Raw genomic sequence first — 18,767 nt, 5'->3', positions numbered from 1 at the left:
CTAGCCAGTCAGCCAGCCAGGTACTATGCAGAGAGGAGCTATCCAAGTGCGTTCCACGAGCGCGTCCAGTCAACTGAATAATCTGACTAACGGTTGCCCCGATCGTGGCTATCGTTTGCATTCGGCTGGCGTGAGGGGAATAAGTGGAGCACCACTATACGCCCAATGGGTCGAGGCTTTGGAGCTAAGCGGGACAAGGGACGGTGGGCGCCTCCCATAAAGGGCAGCAATCGAACGTGATCGCGTGGGAGGCATGCCACTTGCATTACCAATTACCCGCCAACACAAAAGCCAAAGCTCCACCAGCTCTGGAGAGCTTTCAGTCTTTTGTTATTTTTCCATAAAAGAAACAACGGCGAATTCCAGTTAATAAATATCGTATTATTTACACTACAATACAGAGTTCGGTTGAGCAGGGGGGTCATCTCTAGGCAAACTTGAACTCGTAATCGTCATTGCCGCCCCACAGTTTCAGGCAGTTGTCCTTATCCACATACTGATCGATGTCCTTCTTGGTGGTCACCTTCAGGATCTTGAGGGCCTCTTCCGGCAAGAAAGTCTTGACAATTTTGAAGGCAGCTACAAAAGAATACTTCCAATTAACCCACAGACTTGATAAAAGGATATAAGGACTCACCATTTAAGAGGAAGGGCAACTCATGCACCAGAATGTAGTTTGGCACATAAGGATACTTGGTCTCGAAAATCCCTATGATCGCCTTGATAAAATCAATATCCATGTTGCCCAGGCCAGAGCCAGTCATGTCCATAAAAAGAGTGATCTTATCGTTCGATTCCTGCTGCAGGCGCTCCACCCAGTAGACGATGATACGCAGGAGATCCTCTTGGTTCCGGCTCTTCGAGTGCTTCTTGATGCTGATGATCAACAGGGGCTTGCCATCCCTGTCCTTGTTGTGGGCGTAGATGGAACCATCGTTCAGGAACTCCTGGTTTAGTGTCTTATCGGTGATATCGTTGACCCCGAAACTCTGGCGCCAGATCAGATTGTCCCACAGCCTGGTGTTGGTCTTCTCCACATCCAAGTCGTAGACCTTCAGTAGTCTGGTGATCCAGACATCAGACTCCTTCAAACGCCTCAGATCATTGGGGTGGAAGGGTTCTAAGTAGGGGAGTCTCAATGTAAGGGATTGTTTCTTAACTGGTTTTCTGGAGAGAACTAACCTGCTGGTGGCTCGGCTTCCAATTTCTTGAGTATGGTGGTCCGGACTTCGGCGATCTGCTCGGCGGTGGGCTCCTGGTCAGTGGGCATGTTGCTTCTTGGCACTTCTTCAGCCGTCTAATCCAACCCCTGGGCTGTGCCTGGTATTTATATTGGTTCTTTATCTCCTTATCTTGGAGTGCCGACTTTCGAGTTGTATAATACTTTGGATCTGAGGGCGGGATGTGTGGATGTGAATGTCTGGCCAGTGAGCGGGCTAATCGACGACTGACAGCTCGCGGAGCAAATGCCTCGACGCTGTTTTTTCCGCTCGCTTGGAGCGGTCGCTGCTGCGTTTGTTCTCCAATTGTGCTCCGCTTTCGAGGCGATCATGTAAATGACTCAATGCGGGTGGGGGGCCACGACACTGACAACAACACTGCTGCTTCCCGCCTGTTCTTTAATCAATACACAAACACAACAATCACAAATAAAGACAAAAAAACACACACACACATTACCCGCAGGAGGCGGTGGTGGCCAGGGGGCCAAAGTCAATTGCGATAAGCGGAGCGGCGCACAAGCTGGGAACTGGGGGGAAACTGGTAATGTTTATGGTTCTCGGGGCAGGGCAGGGCAGCTCTTCGGGAATTGGTTTTTATGACTCTGGCTGTGGTTTCTCTGCACTATATTGTCCATATACCCTATACGACTTCGCCAGGCCCCCCTACGTACATCTTGGCCAGAGATACTGCTCTGTGGTCTGCTCTCCTCTGGAGAGCTCTGGAAAAACTAAATTGATTCGAAATAGGTAGCTATGTCTACTGAGGCTCATTTTGAATCCCATTCCAATGATAGTCGATTTTTGCGGTGAGGGGATATCTAATAGGCGGAGCAGTATTATCTATTATGGGAATTTCAAGTGTCATTATGACGGGTGGAAATTTGTGTCATTATAATTTAGTTTAAAACTCATATTATATTCAATTTCAAAGCTATAATTAATTCACTAATTTAATTTTCATTTTTAATCTTATCATTAAACTAAATTTAGTCCGTTTCTATATATATAGTACTGGCAGTTCAGATAGGTTAGTTCAAAGGTTGTTGAAAACAATCAAATGATTTATGAACCACGCTGACTCGCTATTTTTTAGAGGCGTTACTAATTACCTTATAACATTAACTTGTATTTTTTGTTAAATCTCAGGTCAAGTCACAATTGTAATTGAGTTCATCACGTTAATATCCATAACTTATGGCTTTTTAATAAGTGTGTCGCGTTAGATAATTTAATCAAATCTAATCAATTTTTGAACCCGATATGTGTTGCGCTCTTTTGTTATTGTTGACATTGAAAACGGATGAGAGGAATGAGCGGACAATAACAAAACCGAAGCCATTTACATATCGAAAGCTCTTCAATGGCCATAAGACCCGCCCCACTCCGCACCACCTCCGCCGACATTTGGACCAACATCCAAGAACTTTCGCTGGCTGGCGGTGGCCCAGTTGTTATGTTTACGTGAAAACGTGCGTTTGAGCGACCACATCCTCGCCGTTCAGCCGGACGCGGATGCAGTTCAGCCAGTTGTGAGTCCCTCCCAGCCCTCAAAATGAAGTTCGCCGAGCATCTAACGGCCCACATAACGCCCGAGTGGCGAAAGCAGTACATTAACTATGAGGTAAGTCCCACAAATCGCCGTTTCAAGGCGTTGCGTTCGACCCCTTGCTGCGGAAAAATTTGTATCCGTATAGATACACGGACGAGTGTGCTTTTCCCGCTGTCACTTGGTCAGCTGTGACGTCATGTGACCCATCAGCTGAGCGCCGAACTGTCAAAATGGCGGAGCTTTTTCTGTCCGTTGGAAAATGGCGCATGCGCCTTCCCATCGGCTCTTCTGTTTTGCTTTTGCTAAACGTAAACAAAGTTTGTTGGGGTTGTGGGGCCGGTAAACGGTAAACAACAAGAGAAAAGAGAGCATCGAAGGAGAAGAAAGCCGAAAGGACAGTGAGTGACAAAAGTATTTAGTCACTTGCATAGGAATAGATATTTTTGAATTTCCATACATTCATTCTATAGTTTTCTTTTACTTAGTGAGTAAAATAATATTTAATATATTTTATTTTATATATTTATGATCTTAAAATATTATCTCCTCTAGGAAATGAAGGCCATGTTGTATGCTGCCATCGAACAATCCCCATCCGCTGAACTCGTAGAGCGGGAAATGGTCACGCGATACTTTGCCAAGTTCGACGAGGAATTTTTCCACTACTGCGACAAAGAGCTGGCCAAGATCAACACATTCTACTCGGAGAAAATGGCCGAGGCCACTCGCAAGTATGGCAGCCTGCGCAGCGAACTGACCGAGGCCCTGGAAATGGGTCATCCGAAGAAACAGCCGGCATGGAAGCGGCGGACTCCGCTGGGCAAGAAGAACGTTCCGGCCCGAAAGATTCAGGATCTCAAGTTGGCATTTAGTGAATTTTATCTGGGACTTATACTGCTACAGAACTATCAGAATCTCAACTTCACGGGTTTCCGGAAGATACTTAAGAAACACGACAAGCTGCTGAGCGTGGATTACGGTGCCCGGTGGCGCATGGATCACGTGGAGGCGGCCCATTTCTATACCAACAAGGACATCGACCGGCTGATTCAGGAAACCGAACAGGCCGTCACGCAGGACATCGAAGGCGGGGATCGTCAGAGGGCCATGAAACGCCTGAGGGTGCCGCCATTGGGGGAGCAACAGAGTCCTTGGACCACCTTTAAAGTGGGCCTCTTCTCCGGCGCCTTCGTCGTGCTCTTCATTACGGTTGTGATTGCGGCCATGTTTTACGGATTCGGTGAGAACTGGCGGGCTGGTATGCGAATGTTCCGGGCCCCCTTCCTGATCATCGAATGCCTGTTCCTCTGGGGCGTCAATGTCTACGGATGGCGATCGTCGGGCGTGAACCACGTCCTCATCTTCGAGCTAGATCCTCGCAACCATCTCTCCGAGCAGAACATCATGGAAGTGGCCTCGGTGTTTGGCGTGATTTGGGCCTGCTGTGTCCTGAGCTATATATTCTGCGATCCTCTCGGTATTCCACAGTATGCGGCTCCCTTGTGCCTGTATACACTGATGGCTGCATTTCTATTGAATCCCACCAAGACCTTTCACCACGAAGCCCGGTATTGGGCATTGAGGGTCCTCATCCGGGTGATCATGGCTCCGTTCTGCTTTGTCAACTTTGCCGATTTCTGGCTGGCGGATCAGCTGAACAGTATGGTGCCTGCCTTTCTGGACATACCGTTCTTGATATGCTTTTTTGGCAAGAGTCCAACGTGGCACAAGGCCGGAAAGGGTGAGTTATGCCAGAAAACAACTTATTTTTCAAAACAATTATCTTTTAAATTGGCCTGCCTGCTGATTTAATGAACCTTATTGTTTCGTTTCATCGGAAGCTGCCAGCCATTGTGTCGAATACGTGTCCTTGCTGCATCCAATTGTGGCCATCTTGCCCGCCTACTTCCGGTTCGCCCAGTGCATTCGTCGATACCGCGACACAAAGGAGTCATTTCCGCATCTGGTCAACGCAGCGAAGTATGCAACATCATTCTTTGTGGTCATATTCGCCCACAAATACCACACGACCACGGGTAAGTGATTTAATTTGGCCAGGCCAGAACAGTACAGGACAGGCCAACTGCAAATACACACATTATGCGAGTTGTTTACGGCCCAGAGCCCAATTAGTGGTCATCCGCCATAAACATTTTATTTGGCATCTCAGCACGTAGTTGGACTCATACCTTAATACTCATACTGTTTACAGATACCTATCCGCTGTCGAAGGAGAATCCCTGGTTCTATTGCTGGATAACGGCGGCCATCTTTTCGTCCTGTTACGCCTACACATGGGACATTAAAATGGACTGGGGTCTCTTCGACTCGAAGGCGGGCGACAATCGATTCTTGCGTGAGGAAATCGTTTATTCATCGACGGTAAGTCGACGGGATTTAGGGGTTGGATTTTGGGGAAAGGGGCCAAGGAACTCTACCTCCTGTCCGAAAATAATGGCAACGATAAATATTTGACCAAACGGCACGTAAAACAATCTTTCAAGGCATTCATTATCTCTCTGTCTCGCCCCGCAGTGGTTCTACTACTTTGGCATAATTGAGGACTTGATACTGCGCTTCAGCTGGACCTTGTCCATGAGCCTAATTGAAGCTGGCTACATCGAAGGCGACGTAATGATGACCATTCTCAGTCCCCTGGAGGTTTTCCGTCGATTTATCTGGAATTATTTCCGATTGGAGAACGAGCACCTCAACAATGTTGGTAAATTCAGGGCGGTGCGTGATATATCAGTGGCTCCAATGGATTGCTCAGATCAGGTGAGAAATTATAGCTTTAATTAAGTATGAAGGGATTCAAGTTGGCTTATAGTTCATGTGTTCTCAAGTTTACATTGAATTTAATTGAAACTGATTAGGTAGAAACATTCTATAGCTTTCAGTTGAATATTTCAGCAACATACATCATAAAATTAAGTGCCATAACCAGCGTCTATACTTCATCGATACTTTCAGACCACAATTCTACGGATGATGGATGAATCGGATGGCGTGGTGAACCGACGACGCGGCAAGGCCGCTGGCGGCAAATCCGCAAACAAGAAAAACAAACAGGAGCAGCAGCGGCTACTCCTCCAGGGAGAGTCCATCGAGGACCTGTGCGCCTAGCACGGAAATCCAATTAAAATATTCTGTAAATGGCACAAATTCTTAAAAAAACTTAAAGTAAAAAAATAAAGCACTGCAGTTGCATTTTGAAACAATGAATTTTTTGGGCTTCAAATTGTATTGATTTTTTGTTGGCCACAATTTTCTGTTGACACCCCAACCAATTTGTGGCATCATCTGTATTTGGTAGGTCGGGATGATGGCGATGATGAAAATTGATGATGAGCCAAAGTTCAATTTGCGTGACAGTTGAACAATAAAGTTTGCGGGGGACTGCTGCCATTTGTTCCGGTTTAGGTTTTTGCCTAAAAATACATGTGCCGTGCCATGTTATCCACTTGATTGTTGTGGTTGTCATGGAAAAGGTATGTAAATGTTGGCATATGTAATTATTGCTGATACAACACACTGTGCCGATTGGCATTGGGATTTGTTCTATGAAAATCCAGAAATCATTAAAATGAACACCCACTGTTTAGAGACGAGCATGTATTCTATGTACCATGTATTCTATGTACCATGGTAACATGTATTCTAACATGTTGGAACTTTTTTACATTGTTGGCCCATAACTTGTTTACATAACTTGGCCCAACTTGGCCAAGCAAATTCGAAAGAAACTCCACCCGGACACACCATTGACAAAGGAATTTGATGTATTTCACATTTAATTCCCGCTGGGAGCTGGTACTGTTCGCAGCTGCTCAATATTGATTGATTGATGGGAATTTTCCAGGTTTATCCTTACCGCGATTCCCCTCAATAATTATTTAATCAAACTCTGCAGGGAATTGGCTTCCTGTTGATTATGTTTCTATCATAACTACAGTGTTTGTCGGAATTTAAAATTTTGTAAGCCTTCAGGACATTATTGTGTTCGTGCTGACCGAATTCCTTGGGCCATCTGTCGCTGTTAACACTCTTTGCGGCCCACAGGATGGAATAAATTATGCCTACGTTTAATATGAGTTCGAATATGATTTAATAATGGAAGAAACTAACTTTCCAAATTTTTGCCAAAAAGGAAAACAAACAAGAAAGGATAGCTAACTTCGGGCGGAGGCGAAGATGATATACTCTTGAAGTTAAGTGGCAGTTTATATTATTAAATATACATACCTTCTGCAAGGGTATAACAAGACAATAATTTAAACGGATAGTTAAAGTTTATAAGCAAGTGTATTATTAAAATACTTTAAACCAGATAGAAATATATATAAAGATATTATTTCTATATTATATAGGTATAATAGGGGATAGATTATTCTTTAAATAGATATACTATCATTAAATACTAAAATGCATTATTTAAGCATCTGTTCAAGCGAAAAAATTTCAAAATACCATTATTTTAAATAAACTATTATATCTGTGTGGCTCGGCAAAATGGGAACATGTTTTATATCCGATTTGGATAAAGAGCACCATTCTGTGATCAGCGCATCTAGTAGCTCCATTCCTTATTTAAAATATTTCTTTAATGCCATTTTGAAATTTTTTCAATTTTTGCAAGGGGTACCCCTTTAAAAATGTTGGATTTCCACATTTCCCCACTTGGCCCCCTTCCGGTAGCCATAGCTCTGCCAATTTATATCCGATTTGGATATAGAGCACCATTCTGTGATCAGCACATCTAGTAGCTCCATTCCTCATTTAAAATATTTCTTTAATGCCATTTTGAAATTTTTTCAATTTTTCCAAGGGGTACCCCTTTAAAAATGTTGGATTTCCACATTTCCCCACTTGGCCCCCTTCCGGTAGCCATAGCTCTGCCAATTTATATCCGATTTGGATAAAGAACACCATTCTGTGATCAGCACATCTAGTAGCTCCATTCCTCATTTAAAATATTTCTTTAATGCCATTTTGAAATTTTTTCAATTTTTCCAAGGGGTACCCCTTTAAAAATGTTGGATTTCCACATTTCCCCACCTGGCCCCCTTCCGGTAGCCATAGCTCTGCCAATTTATATCCGATTTGGATAAAGAGCACCATTCTGTGATCAGCGCATCTAGTAGCTCCATTCCTTATTTAAAATATTGCTTAAATGCCATTTTGAAATTTTTTCAATTTTTCCAAGGGGTACCCCTTTAAAAATGTTGGATTTCCACATTTCCCCACTTGGCCCCCTTCCGGTAGCCATAGCTCTGCCAATTTATATCCGATTTGGATAAAGAGCACCATTCTGTGATCAGCGCATCTAGTAGCTCCATTCCTTATTTAAAATATTGCTTAAATGCCATTTTGAAATTTTTTCAATTTTTCCAAGGGGTACCCCTTTAAAAATGTTGGATTTCCACATTTCCCCACTTGGCCCCCTTCCGGTAGCCATAGCTCTGCCAATTTATATCCGATTTGGATAAAGAGCACCATTCTGTGATCAGCGCATCTAGTAGCTCCATTCCTTATTTAAAATATTGCTTAAATGCCATTTTGAAATTTTTTCAATTTTTCCAAGGGGTACCCCTTTAAAAATGTTGGATTTCCACATTTCCCCACTTGGCCCCCTTCCGGTAGCCATAGCTCTGCCAATTTATATCCGATTTGGATATAGAGCACCATTCTGTGATCAGCACATCTAGTAGCTCCATTCCTCATTTAAAATATTTCTTTAATGCCATTTTGAAATTTTTTCAATTTTTCCAAGGGGTACCCCTTTAAAAATGTTGGATTTCCACATTTCCCCACCTGGCCCCCTTCCGGTAGCCATAGCTCTGCCAATTTAAATCCGATTTGGATAAAGAACACCATTCTGTGATCAGCGCATCTAGTAGCTCCATTCCTTATTTAAAATATTTCTTTAATGCCATTTTGAAATTTTTTCAATTTTTCCAAGGGGTACCCCTTTAAAAATGTTGGATTTCCACATTTCCCCACTTGGCCCCCTTCCGGTAGCCTCTGCCAATTTATATCAGATTTGGATAAAGAGCACCATTCTGTGATCAGCACATCTAGTAGCTCCATTCCTCATTTAAAATATTGCTTAAATGCCATTTTGAAATTTTTTCAATTTTTCCAAGGGGTACCCCTTTAAAAATGTTGGATTTCCACATTTCCCCACTTGGCCCCCTTCCGGTAGCCATAGCTCTGCCAATTTATATCAGATTTGGATAAAGAGCACCATTCTGTGATCAGCGCATCTAGTAGCTCCATTCCTAATTTAAAATATTTCTTTAATGCCATTTTGAAATTTTTTCAATTTTTCCAAGGGGTACCCCTTTAAAAATGATGGATTTCCACATTTCCCCACTTGGCCCCCTTCCGGTAGCCATAGCTCTGCCAATTTATATCCGATTTGGATATAGAGCACCATTCTGTGATCAGCGCATCTAGTAGCTCCATTCCTTATTTAAAATATTGCTTAAATGCCATTTTGAAATTTTTTCAATTTTTCCAAGGGGTACCTCTTTAAAAATGTTGGATTTCCACATTTCCCCACTTGGCCCCCTTCCGGTAGCCATAGCTCTGCCAATTTATATCCGATTTGGATAAAGAGCACCATTCTGTGATCAGCGCATCTAGTAGCTCCATTCCTTATTTAAAATATTGCTTAAATGCCATTTTGAAATTTTTTCAATTTTTCCAAGGGGTACCCCTTTAAAAATGTTGGATTTCCACATTTCCCCACTTGGCCCCCTTCCGGTAGCCATAGCTCTGCCAATTTATATCAGATTTGGATAAAGAGCACCATTCTGTGATCAGCACATCTAGTAGCTCCATTCCTCATTTAAAATATTGCTTAAATGCCATTTTGAAATTTTTTCAATTTTTCCAAGGGGTACCCCTTTAAAAATGTTGGATTTCCACATTTCCCCACTTGGCCCCCTTCCGGTAGCCATAGCTCTGCCAATTTATATCAGATTTGGATAAAGAGCACCATTCTGTGATCAGCGCATCTAGTAGCTCCATTCCTTATTTAAAATATTGCTTAAATGCCATTTTGAAATTTTTTCAATTTTTCCAAGGGGTACCCCTTTAAAAATGTTGGATTTCCACATTTCCCCACTTGGCCCCCTTCCGGTAGCCATAGCTCTGCCAATTTATATCCGATTTGGATATAGAGCACCATTCTGTGATCAGCACATCTAGTAGCTCCATTCCTCATTTAAAATATTTCTTTAATGCCATTTTGAAATTTTTTCAATTTTTCCAAGGGGTACCCCTTTAAAAATGTTGGATTTCCACATTTCCCCACCTGGCCCCCTTCCGGTAGCCATAGCTCTGCCAATTTAAATCCGATTTGGATAAAGAGCACCATTCTGTGATCAGCGCATCTAGTAGCTCCATTCCTTATTTAAAATATTTCTTTAATGCCATTTTGAAATTTTTTCAATTTTTCCAAGGGGTACCCCTTTAAAAATGTTGGATTTCCACATTTCCCCACTTGGCCCCCTTCCGGTAGCCATAGCTCTGCCAATTTATATCAGATTTGGATAAAGAGCACCATTCTGTGATCAGCACATCTAGTAGCTCCATTCCTCATTTAAAATATTTCTTTAATGCCATTTTGAAATTTTTTCAATTTTTCCAAGGGGTACCCCTTTAAAAATGATGGATTTCCACATTTCCCCACTTGGCCCCCTTCCGGTAGCCATAGCTCTGCCAATTTATATCCGATTTGGATAAAGAGCACCATTCTGTGATCAGCGCATCTAGTAGCTCCATTCCTTATTTAAAATATTGCTTAAATGCCATTTTGAAATTTTTTCAATTTTTCCAAGGGGTACCCCTTTAAAAATGTTGGATTTCCACATTTCCCCACTTGGCCCCCTTCCGGTAGCCATAGCTCTGCCAATTTATATCCGATTTGGATATAGAGCACCATTCTGTGATCAGCACATCTAGTAGCTCCATTCCTTATTTAAAATATTGCTTAAATGCCATTTTGAAATTTTTTCAATTTTTCCAAGGGTTACCCCTTTAAAAATGTTGGATTTCCACATTTCCCCACTTGGCCCCCTTCCGGTAGCCATAGCTCTGCCAATTTATATCCGATTTGGATAAAGAGCACCATTCTGTGATCAGCACATCTAGTAGCTCCATTCCTTATTTAAAATATTGCTTAAATGCCATTTTGAAATTTTTTCAATTTTTCCAAGGGGTACCCCTTTAAAAATGTTGGATTTCCACATTTCCCCACTTGGCCCCCTTCCGGTAGCCATAGCTCTGCCAATTTATATCCGATTTGGATATAGAGCACCATTCTGTGATCAGCACATCTAGTAGCTCCATTCCTCATTTAAAATATTTCTTTAATGCCATTTTGAAATTTTTTCAATTTTTCCAAGGGGTACCCCTTTAAAAATGTTGGATTTCCACATTTCCCCACCTGGCCCCCTTCCGGTAGCCATAGCTCTGCCAATTTAAATCCGATTTGGATAAAGAGCACCATTCTGTGATCAGCGCATCTAGTAGCTCCATTCCTTATTTAAAATATTTCTTTAATGCCATTTTGAAATTTTTTCAATTTTTCCAAGGGGTACCCCTTTAAAAATGTTGGATTTCCACATTTCCCCACTTGGCCCCCTTCCGGTAGCCATAGCTCTGCCAATTTATATCAGATTTGGATAAAGAGCACCATTCTGTGATCAGCACATCTAGTAGCTCCATTCCTCATTTAAAATATTTCTTTAATGCCATTTTGAAATTTTTTCAATTTTTCCAAGGGGTACCCCTTTAAAAATGATGGATTTCCACATTTCCCCACTTGGCCCCCTTCCGGTAGCCATAGCTCTGCCAATTTATATCCGATTTGGATAAAGAGCACCATTCTGTGATCAGCGCATCTAGTAGCTCCATTCCTTATTTAAAATATTGCTTAAATGCCATTTTGAAATTTTTTCAATTTTTCCAAGGGGTACCCCTTTAAAAATGTTGGATTTCCACATTTCCCCACTTGGCCCCCTTCCGGTAGCCATAGCTCTGCCAATTTATATCCGATTTGGATATAGAGCACCATTCTGTGATCAGCACATCTAGTAGCTCCATTCCTTATTTAAAATATTGCTTAAATGCCATTTTGAAATTTTTTCAATTTTTCCAAGGGTTACCCCTTTAAAAATGTTGGATTTCCACATTTCCCCACTTGGCCCCCTTCCGGTAGCCATAGCTCTGCCAATTTATATCCGATTTGGATAAAGAGCACCATTCTGTGATCAGCACATCTAGTAGCTCCATTCCTTATTTAAAATATTGCTTAAATGCCATTTTGAAATTTTTTCAATTTTTCCAAGGGGTACCCCTTTAAAAATGTTGGATTTCCACATTTCCCCACTTGGCCCCCTTCCGGTAGCCATAGCTCTGCCAATTTAAATCCGATTTGGATAAAGAGCACCATTCTGTGATCAGCGCATCTAGTAGCTCCATTCCTTATTTAAAATATTTCTTTAATGCCATTTTGAAATTTTTTCAATTTTTCCAAGGGGTACCCCTTTAAAAATGTTGGATTTCCACATTTCCCCACTTGGCCCCCTTCCGGTAGCCATAGCTCTGCCAATTTATATCAGATTTGGATAAAGAGCACCATTCTGTGATCAGCGCATCTAGTAGCTCCATTCCTAATTTAAAATATTTCTTTAATGCCATTTTGAAATTTTTTCAATTTTTCCAAGGGGTACCCCTTTAAAAATGATGGATTTCCACATTTCCCCACTTGGCCCCCTTCCGGTAGCCATAGCTCTGCCAATTTATATCCGATTTGGATAAAGAGCACACTTGGCCCCCTTCCGGTAGCCATAGCTCTGCCAATTTATATCCGATTTGGATAAAGAGCACCATTCTGTGATCAGCGCATCTAGTAGCTCCATTCCTTATTTAAAATATTGCTTAAATGCCATTTTGAAATTTTTTCAATTTTTCCAAGGGGTACCTCTTTAAAAATGTTGGATTTCCACATTTCCCCACTTGGCCCCCTTCCGGTAGCCATAGCTCTGCCAATTTATATCCGATTTGGATAAAGAGCACCATTCTGTGATCAGCGCATCTAGTAGCTCCATTCCTTATTTAAAATATTGCTTAAATGCCATTTTGAAATTTTTTCAATTTTTCCAAGGGGTACCCCTTTAAAAATGTTGGATTTCCACATTTCCCCACTTGGCCCCCTTCCGGTAGCCATAGCTCTGCCAATTTATATCAGATTTGGATAAAGAGCACCATTCTGTGATCAGCACATCTAGTAGCTCCATTCCTCATTTAAAATATTGCTTAAATGCCATTTTGAAATTTTTTCAATTTTTCCAAGGGGTACCCCTTTAAAAATGTTGGATTTCCACATTTCCCCACTTGGCCCCCTTCCGGTAGCCATAGCTCTGCCAATTTATATCCGATTTGGATAAAGAGCACCATTCTGTGATCAGCGCATCTAGTAGCTCCATTCCTTATTTAAAATATTGCTTAAATGCCATTTTGAAATTTTTTAAATTTTTCCAAGGGGTACCCCTTTAAAAATGTTGGATTTCCACATTTCCCCACTTGGCCCCCTTCCGGTAGCCATAGCTCTGCCAATTTATATCCGATTTGGATATAGAGCACCATTCTGTGATCAGCACATCTAGTAGCTCCATTCCTCATTTAAAATATTTCTTTAATGCCATTTTGAAATTTTTTCAATTTTTCCAAGGGGTACCCCTTTAAAAATGTTGGATTTCCACATTTCCCCACCTGGCCCCCTTCCGGTAGCCATAGCTCTGCCAATTTAAATCCGATTTGGATAAAGAGCACCATTCTGTGATCAGCGCATCTAGTAGCTCCATTCCTTATTTAAAATATTTCTTTAATGCCATTTTGAAATTTTTTCAATTTTTCCAAGGGGTACCCCTTTAAAAATGTTGGATTTCCACATTTCCCCACTTGGCCCCCTTCCGGTAGCCATAGCTCTGCCAATTTATATCCGATTTGGATATAGAGCACCATTCTGTGATCAGCACATCTAGTAGCTCCATTCCTTATTTAAAATATTGCTTAAATGCCATTTTGAAATTTTTTCAATTTTTCCAAGGGGTACCTCTTTAAAAATGTTGGATTTCCACATTTCCCCACCTGGCCCCCTTCCGGTAGCCATAGCTCTGCCAATTTATATCCGATTTGGATAAAGAGCACCATTCTGTGATCAGCACATCTAGTAGCTCCATTCCTTATTTAAAATATTGCTTAAATGCCATTTTGAAATTTTTTCAATTTTTCCAAGGGGTACCCCTTTAAAAATGTTGGATTTCCACATTTCCCCACTTGGCCCCCTTCCGGTAGCCATAGCTCTGCCAATTTATATCCGATTTGGATAAAGAGCACCATTCTGTGATCAGCGCATCTAGTAGCTCCATTCCTTATTTAAAATATTGCTTAAATGCCATTTTGAAATTTTTTCAATTTTTCCAAGGGGTACCCCTTTAAAAATGTTGGATTTCCACATTTCCCCACCTGGCCCCCTTCCGGTAGCCATAGCTCTGCCAATTTAAATCCGATTTGGATAAAGAGCACCATTCTGTGATCAGCGCATCTAGTAGCTCCATTCCTTATTTAAAATATTTCTTTAATGCCATTTTGAAATTTTTTCAATTTTTCCAAGGGGTACCCCTTTAAAAATGTTGGATTTCCACATTTCCCCACTTGGCCCCCTTCCGGTAGCCATAGCTCTGCCAATTTATATCAGATTTGGATAAAGAGCACCATTCTGTGATCAGCGCATCTAGTAGCTCCATTCCTAATTTAAAATATTTCTTTAATGCCATTTTGAAATTTTTTCAATTTTTCCAAGGGGTACCCCTTTAAAAATGATGGATTTCCACATTTCCCCACTTGGCCCCCTTCCGGTAGCCATAGCTCTGCCAATTTATATCCGATTTGGATAAAGAGCACCATTCTGTGATCAGCGCATCTAGTAGCTCCATTCCTTATTTAAAATATTGCTTAAATACCATTTTGAAATTTTTTCAATTTTTCCAAGGGGTACCCCTTTAAAAATGTTGGATTTCCACATTTCCCCACTTGGCCCCCTTCCGGTAGCCATAGCTCTGCCAATTTATATCCGATTTGGATATAGAGCACCATTCTGTGATCAGCACATCTAGTAGCTCCATTCCTTATTTAAAATATTGCTTAAATGCCATTTTGAAATTTTTTCAATTTTTCCAAGGGTTACCCCTTTAAAAATGTTGGATTTCCACATTTCCCCACTTGGCCCCCTTCCGGTAGCCATAGCTCTGCCAATTTATATCCGATTTGGATAAAGAGCACCATTCTGTGATCAGCACATCTAGTAGCTCCATTCCTTATTTAAAATATTGCTTAAATGCCATTTTGAAATTTTTTCAATTTTTCCAAGGGGTACCCCTTTAAAAATGTTGGATTTCCACATTTCCCCACTTGGCCCCCTTCCGGTAGCCATAGCTCTGCCAATTTATATCCGATTTGGATATAGAGCACCATTCTGTGATCAGCACATCTAGTAGCTCCATTCCTTATTTAAACTATTGCTTAAATGCCATTTTGAAATTTTTTCAATTTTTCCAAGGGGTACCTCTTTAAAAATGTTGGATTTCCACATTTCCCCACCTGGCCCCCTTCCGGTAGCCATAGCTCTGCCAATTTATATCCGATTTGGATAAAGAGCACCATTCTGTGATCAGCACATCTAGTAGCTCCATTCCTTATTTAAAATATTGCTTAAATGCCATTTTGAAATTTTTTCAATTTTTCCAAGGGGTACCCCTTTAAAAATGTTGGATTTCCACATTTCCCCACTTGGCCCCCTTCCGGTAGCCATAGCTCTGCCAATTTATATCCGATTTGGATAAAGAGCACCATTCTGTGATCAGCGCATCTAGTAGCTCCATTCCTTAGTTAAAATATTGCTTAAATGCCATTTTGAAATTTTTTCAATTTTTCCAAGGGGTACCCCTTTAAAAATGTTGGATTTCCACATTTCCCCACTTGGCCCCCTTCCGGTAGCCATAGCTCTGCCAATTTATATCCGATTTGGATAAAGAGCACCATTCTGTGATCAGCGCATCTAGTAGCTCCATTCCTTATTTAAAATATTGCTTAAATGCCATTTTGAAATTTTTTAAATTTTTCCAAGGGGTACCCCTTTAAAAATGTTGGATTTCCACATTTCCCCACTTGGCCCCCTTCCGGTAGCCATAGCTCTGCCAATTTATATCAGATTTGGATAAAGAGCACCATTCTGTGATCAGCGCATCTAGTAGCTCCATTCCTAATTTAAAATATTTCTTTAATGCCATTTTGAAATTTTTTCAATTTTTCCAAGGGGTACCCCTTTAAAAATGATGGATTTCCACATTTCCCCACTTGGCCCCCTTCCGGTAGCCATAGCTCTGCCAATTTATATCCGATTTGGATAAAGAGCACCATTCTGTGATCCGCGCATCTAGTAGCTCCATTCCTTATTTAAAATATTGCTTAAATGCCATTTTGAAATTTTTTCAATTTTTCCAAGGGGTACCCCTTTAAAAATGTTGGATTTCCACATTTCCCCACTTGGCCCCCTTCCGGTAGCCATAGCTCTGCCAATTTATATCCGATTTGGATATAGAGCACCATTCTGTGATCAGCACATCTAGTAGCTCCATTCCTTATTTAAAATATTGCTTAAATGCCATTTTGAAATTTTTTCAATTTTTCCAAGGGGTACCCCTTTAAAAATGTTGGATTTCCACATTTCCCCACTTGGCCCCCTTCCGGTAGCCATAGCTCTGCCAATTTATATCAGATTTGGATAAAGAGCACCATTCTGTGATCAGCGCATCTAGTAGCTCCATTCCTAATTTAAAATATTTCTTTAATGCCATTTTGAAATTTTTTCAATTTTTCCAAGGGGTACCCCTTTAAAAATGTTGGATTTCCACATTTCCCCACTTGGCCCCCTTCCGGTAGCCATAGCTCTGCCAATTTATATCCGATTTGGATATAGAGCACCATTCTGTGATCAGCACATCTAGTAGCTCCATTCCTAATTTAAAATATTTCTTTAATGCCATTTTGAAATTTTTTCAATTTTTCCAAGGGGTACCCCTCTAAAAATGTTGGATTTCCACATTTCCCCACTTGGCCCCCTTCCGGTAGCCATAGCTCTGCCAATTTATATCCGATTTGGATAAAGAGCACCATTCTGTGATCAGCGCATCTAGTAGCTCCATTCCTCATTTAAAATATTTCTTTAATGCCATTTTAAAATTTTTTCAATTTTTCCAAGGGGTACCCCTTTAAAAATGTTGGATTTCCACATTTCCCCACTTGGCCCCCTTCCGGTAGCCATAGCTCTGCCAATTTATATCCGATTTGGATATAGAGCACCATTCTGTGATCAGCGCATCTAGTAGCTCCATTCCTTATTTAAAATATTGCTTAAATGCCATTTTGAAATTTTTTCAATTTTTCCAAGGGGTACCCCTTTAAAAATGTTGGATTTCCACATTTCCCCACTTGGCCCCCTTCCGGTAGCCATAGCTCTGCCAATTTATATCCGATTTGGATATAGAGCACCATTCTGTGATCAGCACATCTAGTAGCTCCATTCCTTAGTTAAAATATTGCTTAAATACCATTTTGAAATTTTTTCAATTTTTCCAAGGGGTACCCCTTTAAAAATGTTGGATTTCCACATTTCCCCACTTGGCCCCCTTCCGGTAGCCATAGCTCTGCCAATTTATATCCGATTTGGATATAGAGCACCATTCTGTGATCAGCACATCTAGTAGCTCCATTCCTTATTTAAAATATTGCTTAAATGCCATTTTGAAATTTTTTCAATTTTTCCAAGGGGTACCCCTTTAAAAATGTTGGATTTCCACATTTCCCCACTTGGCCCCCTTCCGGTAGCCATAGCTCTGCCAATTTATATCCGATTTGGATATAGAGCACCATTCTGTGATCAGCACATCTAGTAGCTCCATTCCTTATTTAAACTATTGCTTAAATGCCATTTTGAAATTTTTTCAATTTTTCCAAGGGGTACCTCTTTAAAAATGTTGGATTTCCACATTTCCCCACCTGGCCCCCTTCCGGTAGCCATAGCTCTGCCAATTTATATCCGATTTGGATAAAGAGCACCATTCTGTGATCAGCACATCTAGTAGCTCCATTCCTTATTTAAAATATTGCTTAAATGCCATTTTGAAATTTTTTCAATTTTTCCAAGGGGTACCCCTTTAAAAATGTTGGATTTCCACATTTCCCCACTTGGCCCCCTTCCGGTAGCCATAGCTCTGCCAATTTATATCCGATTTGGATAAAGAGCACCATTCTGTGATCAGCGCATCTAGTAGCTCCATTCCTTAGTTAAAATATTGCTTAAATGCCATTTTGAAATTTTTTCAATTTTTCCAAGGGGTACCCCTTTAAAAATGTTGGATTTCCACATTTCCCCACTTGGCCCCCTTCCGGTAGCCATAGCTCTGCCAATTTATATCAGATTTGGATAAAGAGCACCATTCTGTGATCAGCGCATCTAGTAGCTCCATTCCTAATTTAAAATATTTCTTTAATGCCATTTTGAAATTTTTTCAATTTTTCCAAGGGGTACCCCTTTAAAAATGATGGATTTCCACATTTCCCCACTTGGCCCCCTTCCGGTAGCCATAGCTCTGCCAATTTATATCCGATTTGGATAAAGAGCACCATTCTGTGATCCGCGCATCTAGTAGCTCCATTCCTTATTTAAAATATTGCTTAAATGCCATTTTGAAATTTTTTCAATTTTTCCAAGGGGTACCCCTTTAAAAATGTTGGATTTCCACATTTCCCCACTTGGCCCCCTTCCGGTAGCCATAGCTCTGCCAATTTATATCCGATTTGGATATAGAGCACCATTCTGTGATCAGCACATCTAGTAGCTCCATTCCTTATTTAAAATA

The 18,767-nt window shown here is 41.1% G+C and overlaps 2 protein-coding genes across 3 annotated transcripts; one reads left to right on the top strand and one right to left on the bottom strand.

The window, feature by feature from the left end:
• Positions 1-360: 360 nt before the first annotated feature.
• On the bottom strand, positions 361-1,955 carry LOC6506640 (motile sperm domain-containing protein 2). Of its 2 annotated transcripts, XM_001957452.4 has the most exons (5): positions 1,681-1,955; positions 1,453-1,612; positions 1,183-1,391; positions 638-1,120; positions 361-579 (listed from the first exon to the last, which is right to left on the bottom strand). In XM_001957452.4, the coding sequence occupies exons 3-5, from the start codon at positions 1,268-1,270 to the stop codon at positions 428-430; spliced, it is 723 nt and encodes a 240-aa protein (XP_001957488.1). In that variant the 5' UTR covers positions 1,271-1,391; positions 1,453-1,612; positions 1,681-1,955; the 3' UTR covers positions 361-427. The 2 variants fall into 2 exon arrangements, with proteins under 2 accessions (XP_001957488.1, XP_014764855.1); XM_014909369.3 differs by having other exon boundaries at positions 1,183-1,612.
• A 688-nt stretch (positions 1,956-2,643) lies between these two features.
• Positions 2,644-5,990, top strand: LOC6493304 (xenotropic and polytropic retrovirus receptor 1). The gene is made up of 6 exons (XM_001957453.4): positions 2,644-2,844; positions 3,325-4,513; positions 4,614-4,808; positions 4,985-5,154; positions 5,308-5,550; positions 5,746-5,990. Exons 1-6 carry the CDS (start codon positions 2,776-2,778, stop codon positions 5,896-5,898), a joined length of 2,019 nt encoding a protein of 672 aa, XP_001957489.1. The 5' UTR covers positions 2,644-2,775; the 3' UTR covers positions 5,899-5,990.
• The last annotated feature ends 12,777 nt before the right edge of the window (positions 5,991-18,767 follow it).

Source organism: Drosophila ananassae, chromosome 2R, assembly GCF_017639315.1.
Source record: "Drosophila ananassae strain 14024-0371.13 chromosome 2R, ASM1763931v2, whole genome shotgun sequence".
Classification (NCBI taxonomy): domain Eukaryota; kingdom Metazoa; phylum Arthropoda; class Insecta; order Diptera; family Drosophilidae; genus Drosophila; species Drosophila ananassae.
This window is presented reverse-complemented; position numbering and strand designations above follow the sequence as displayed.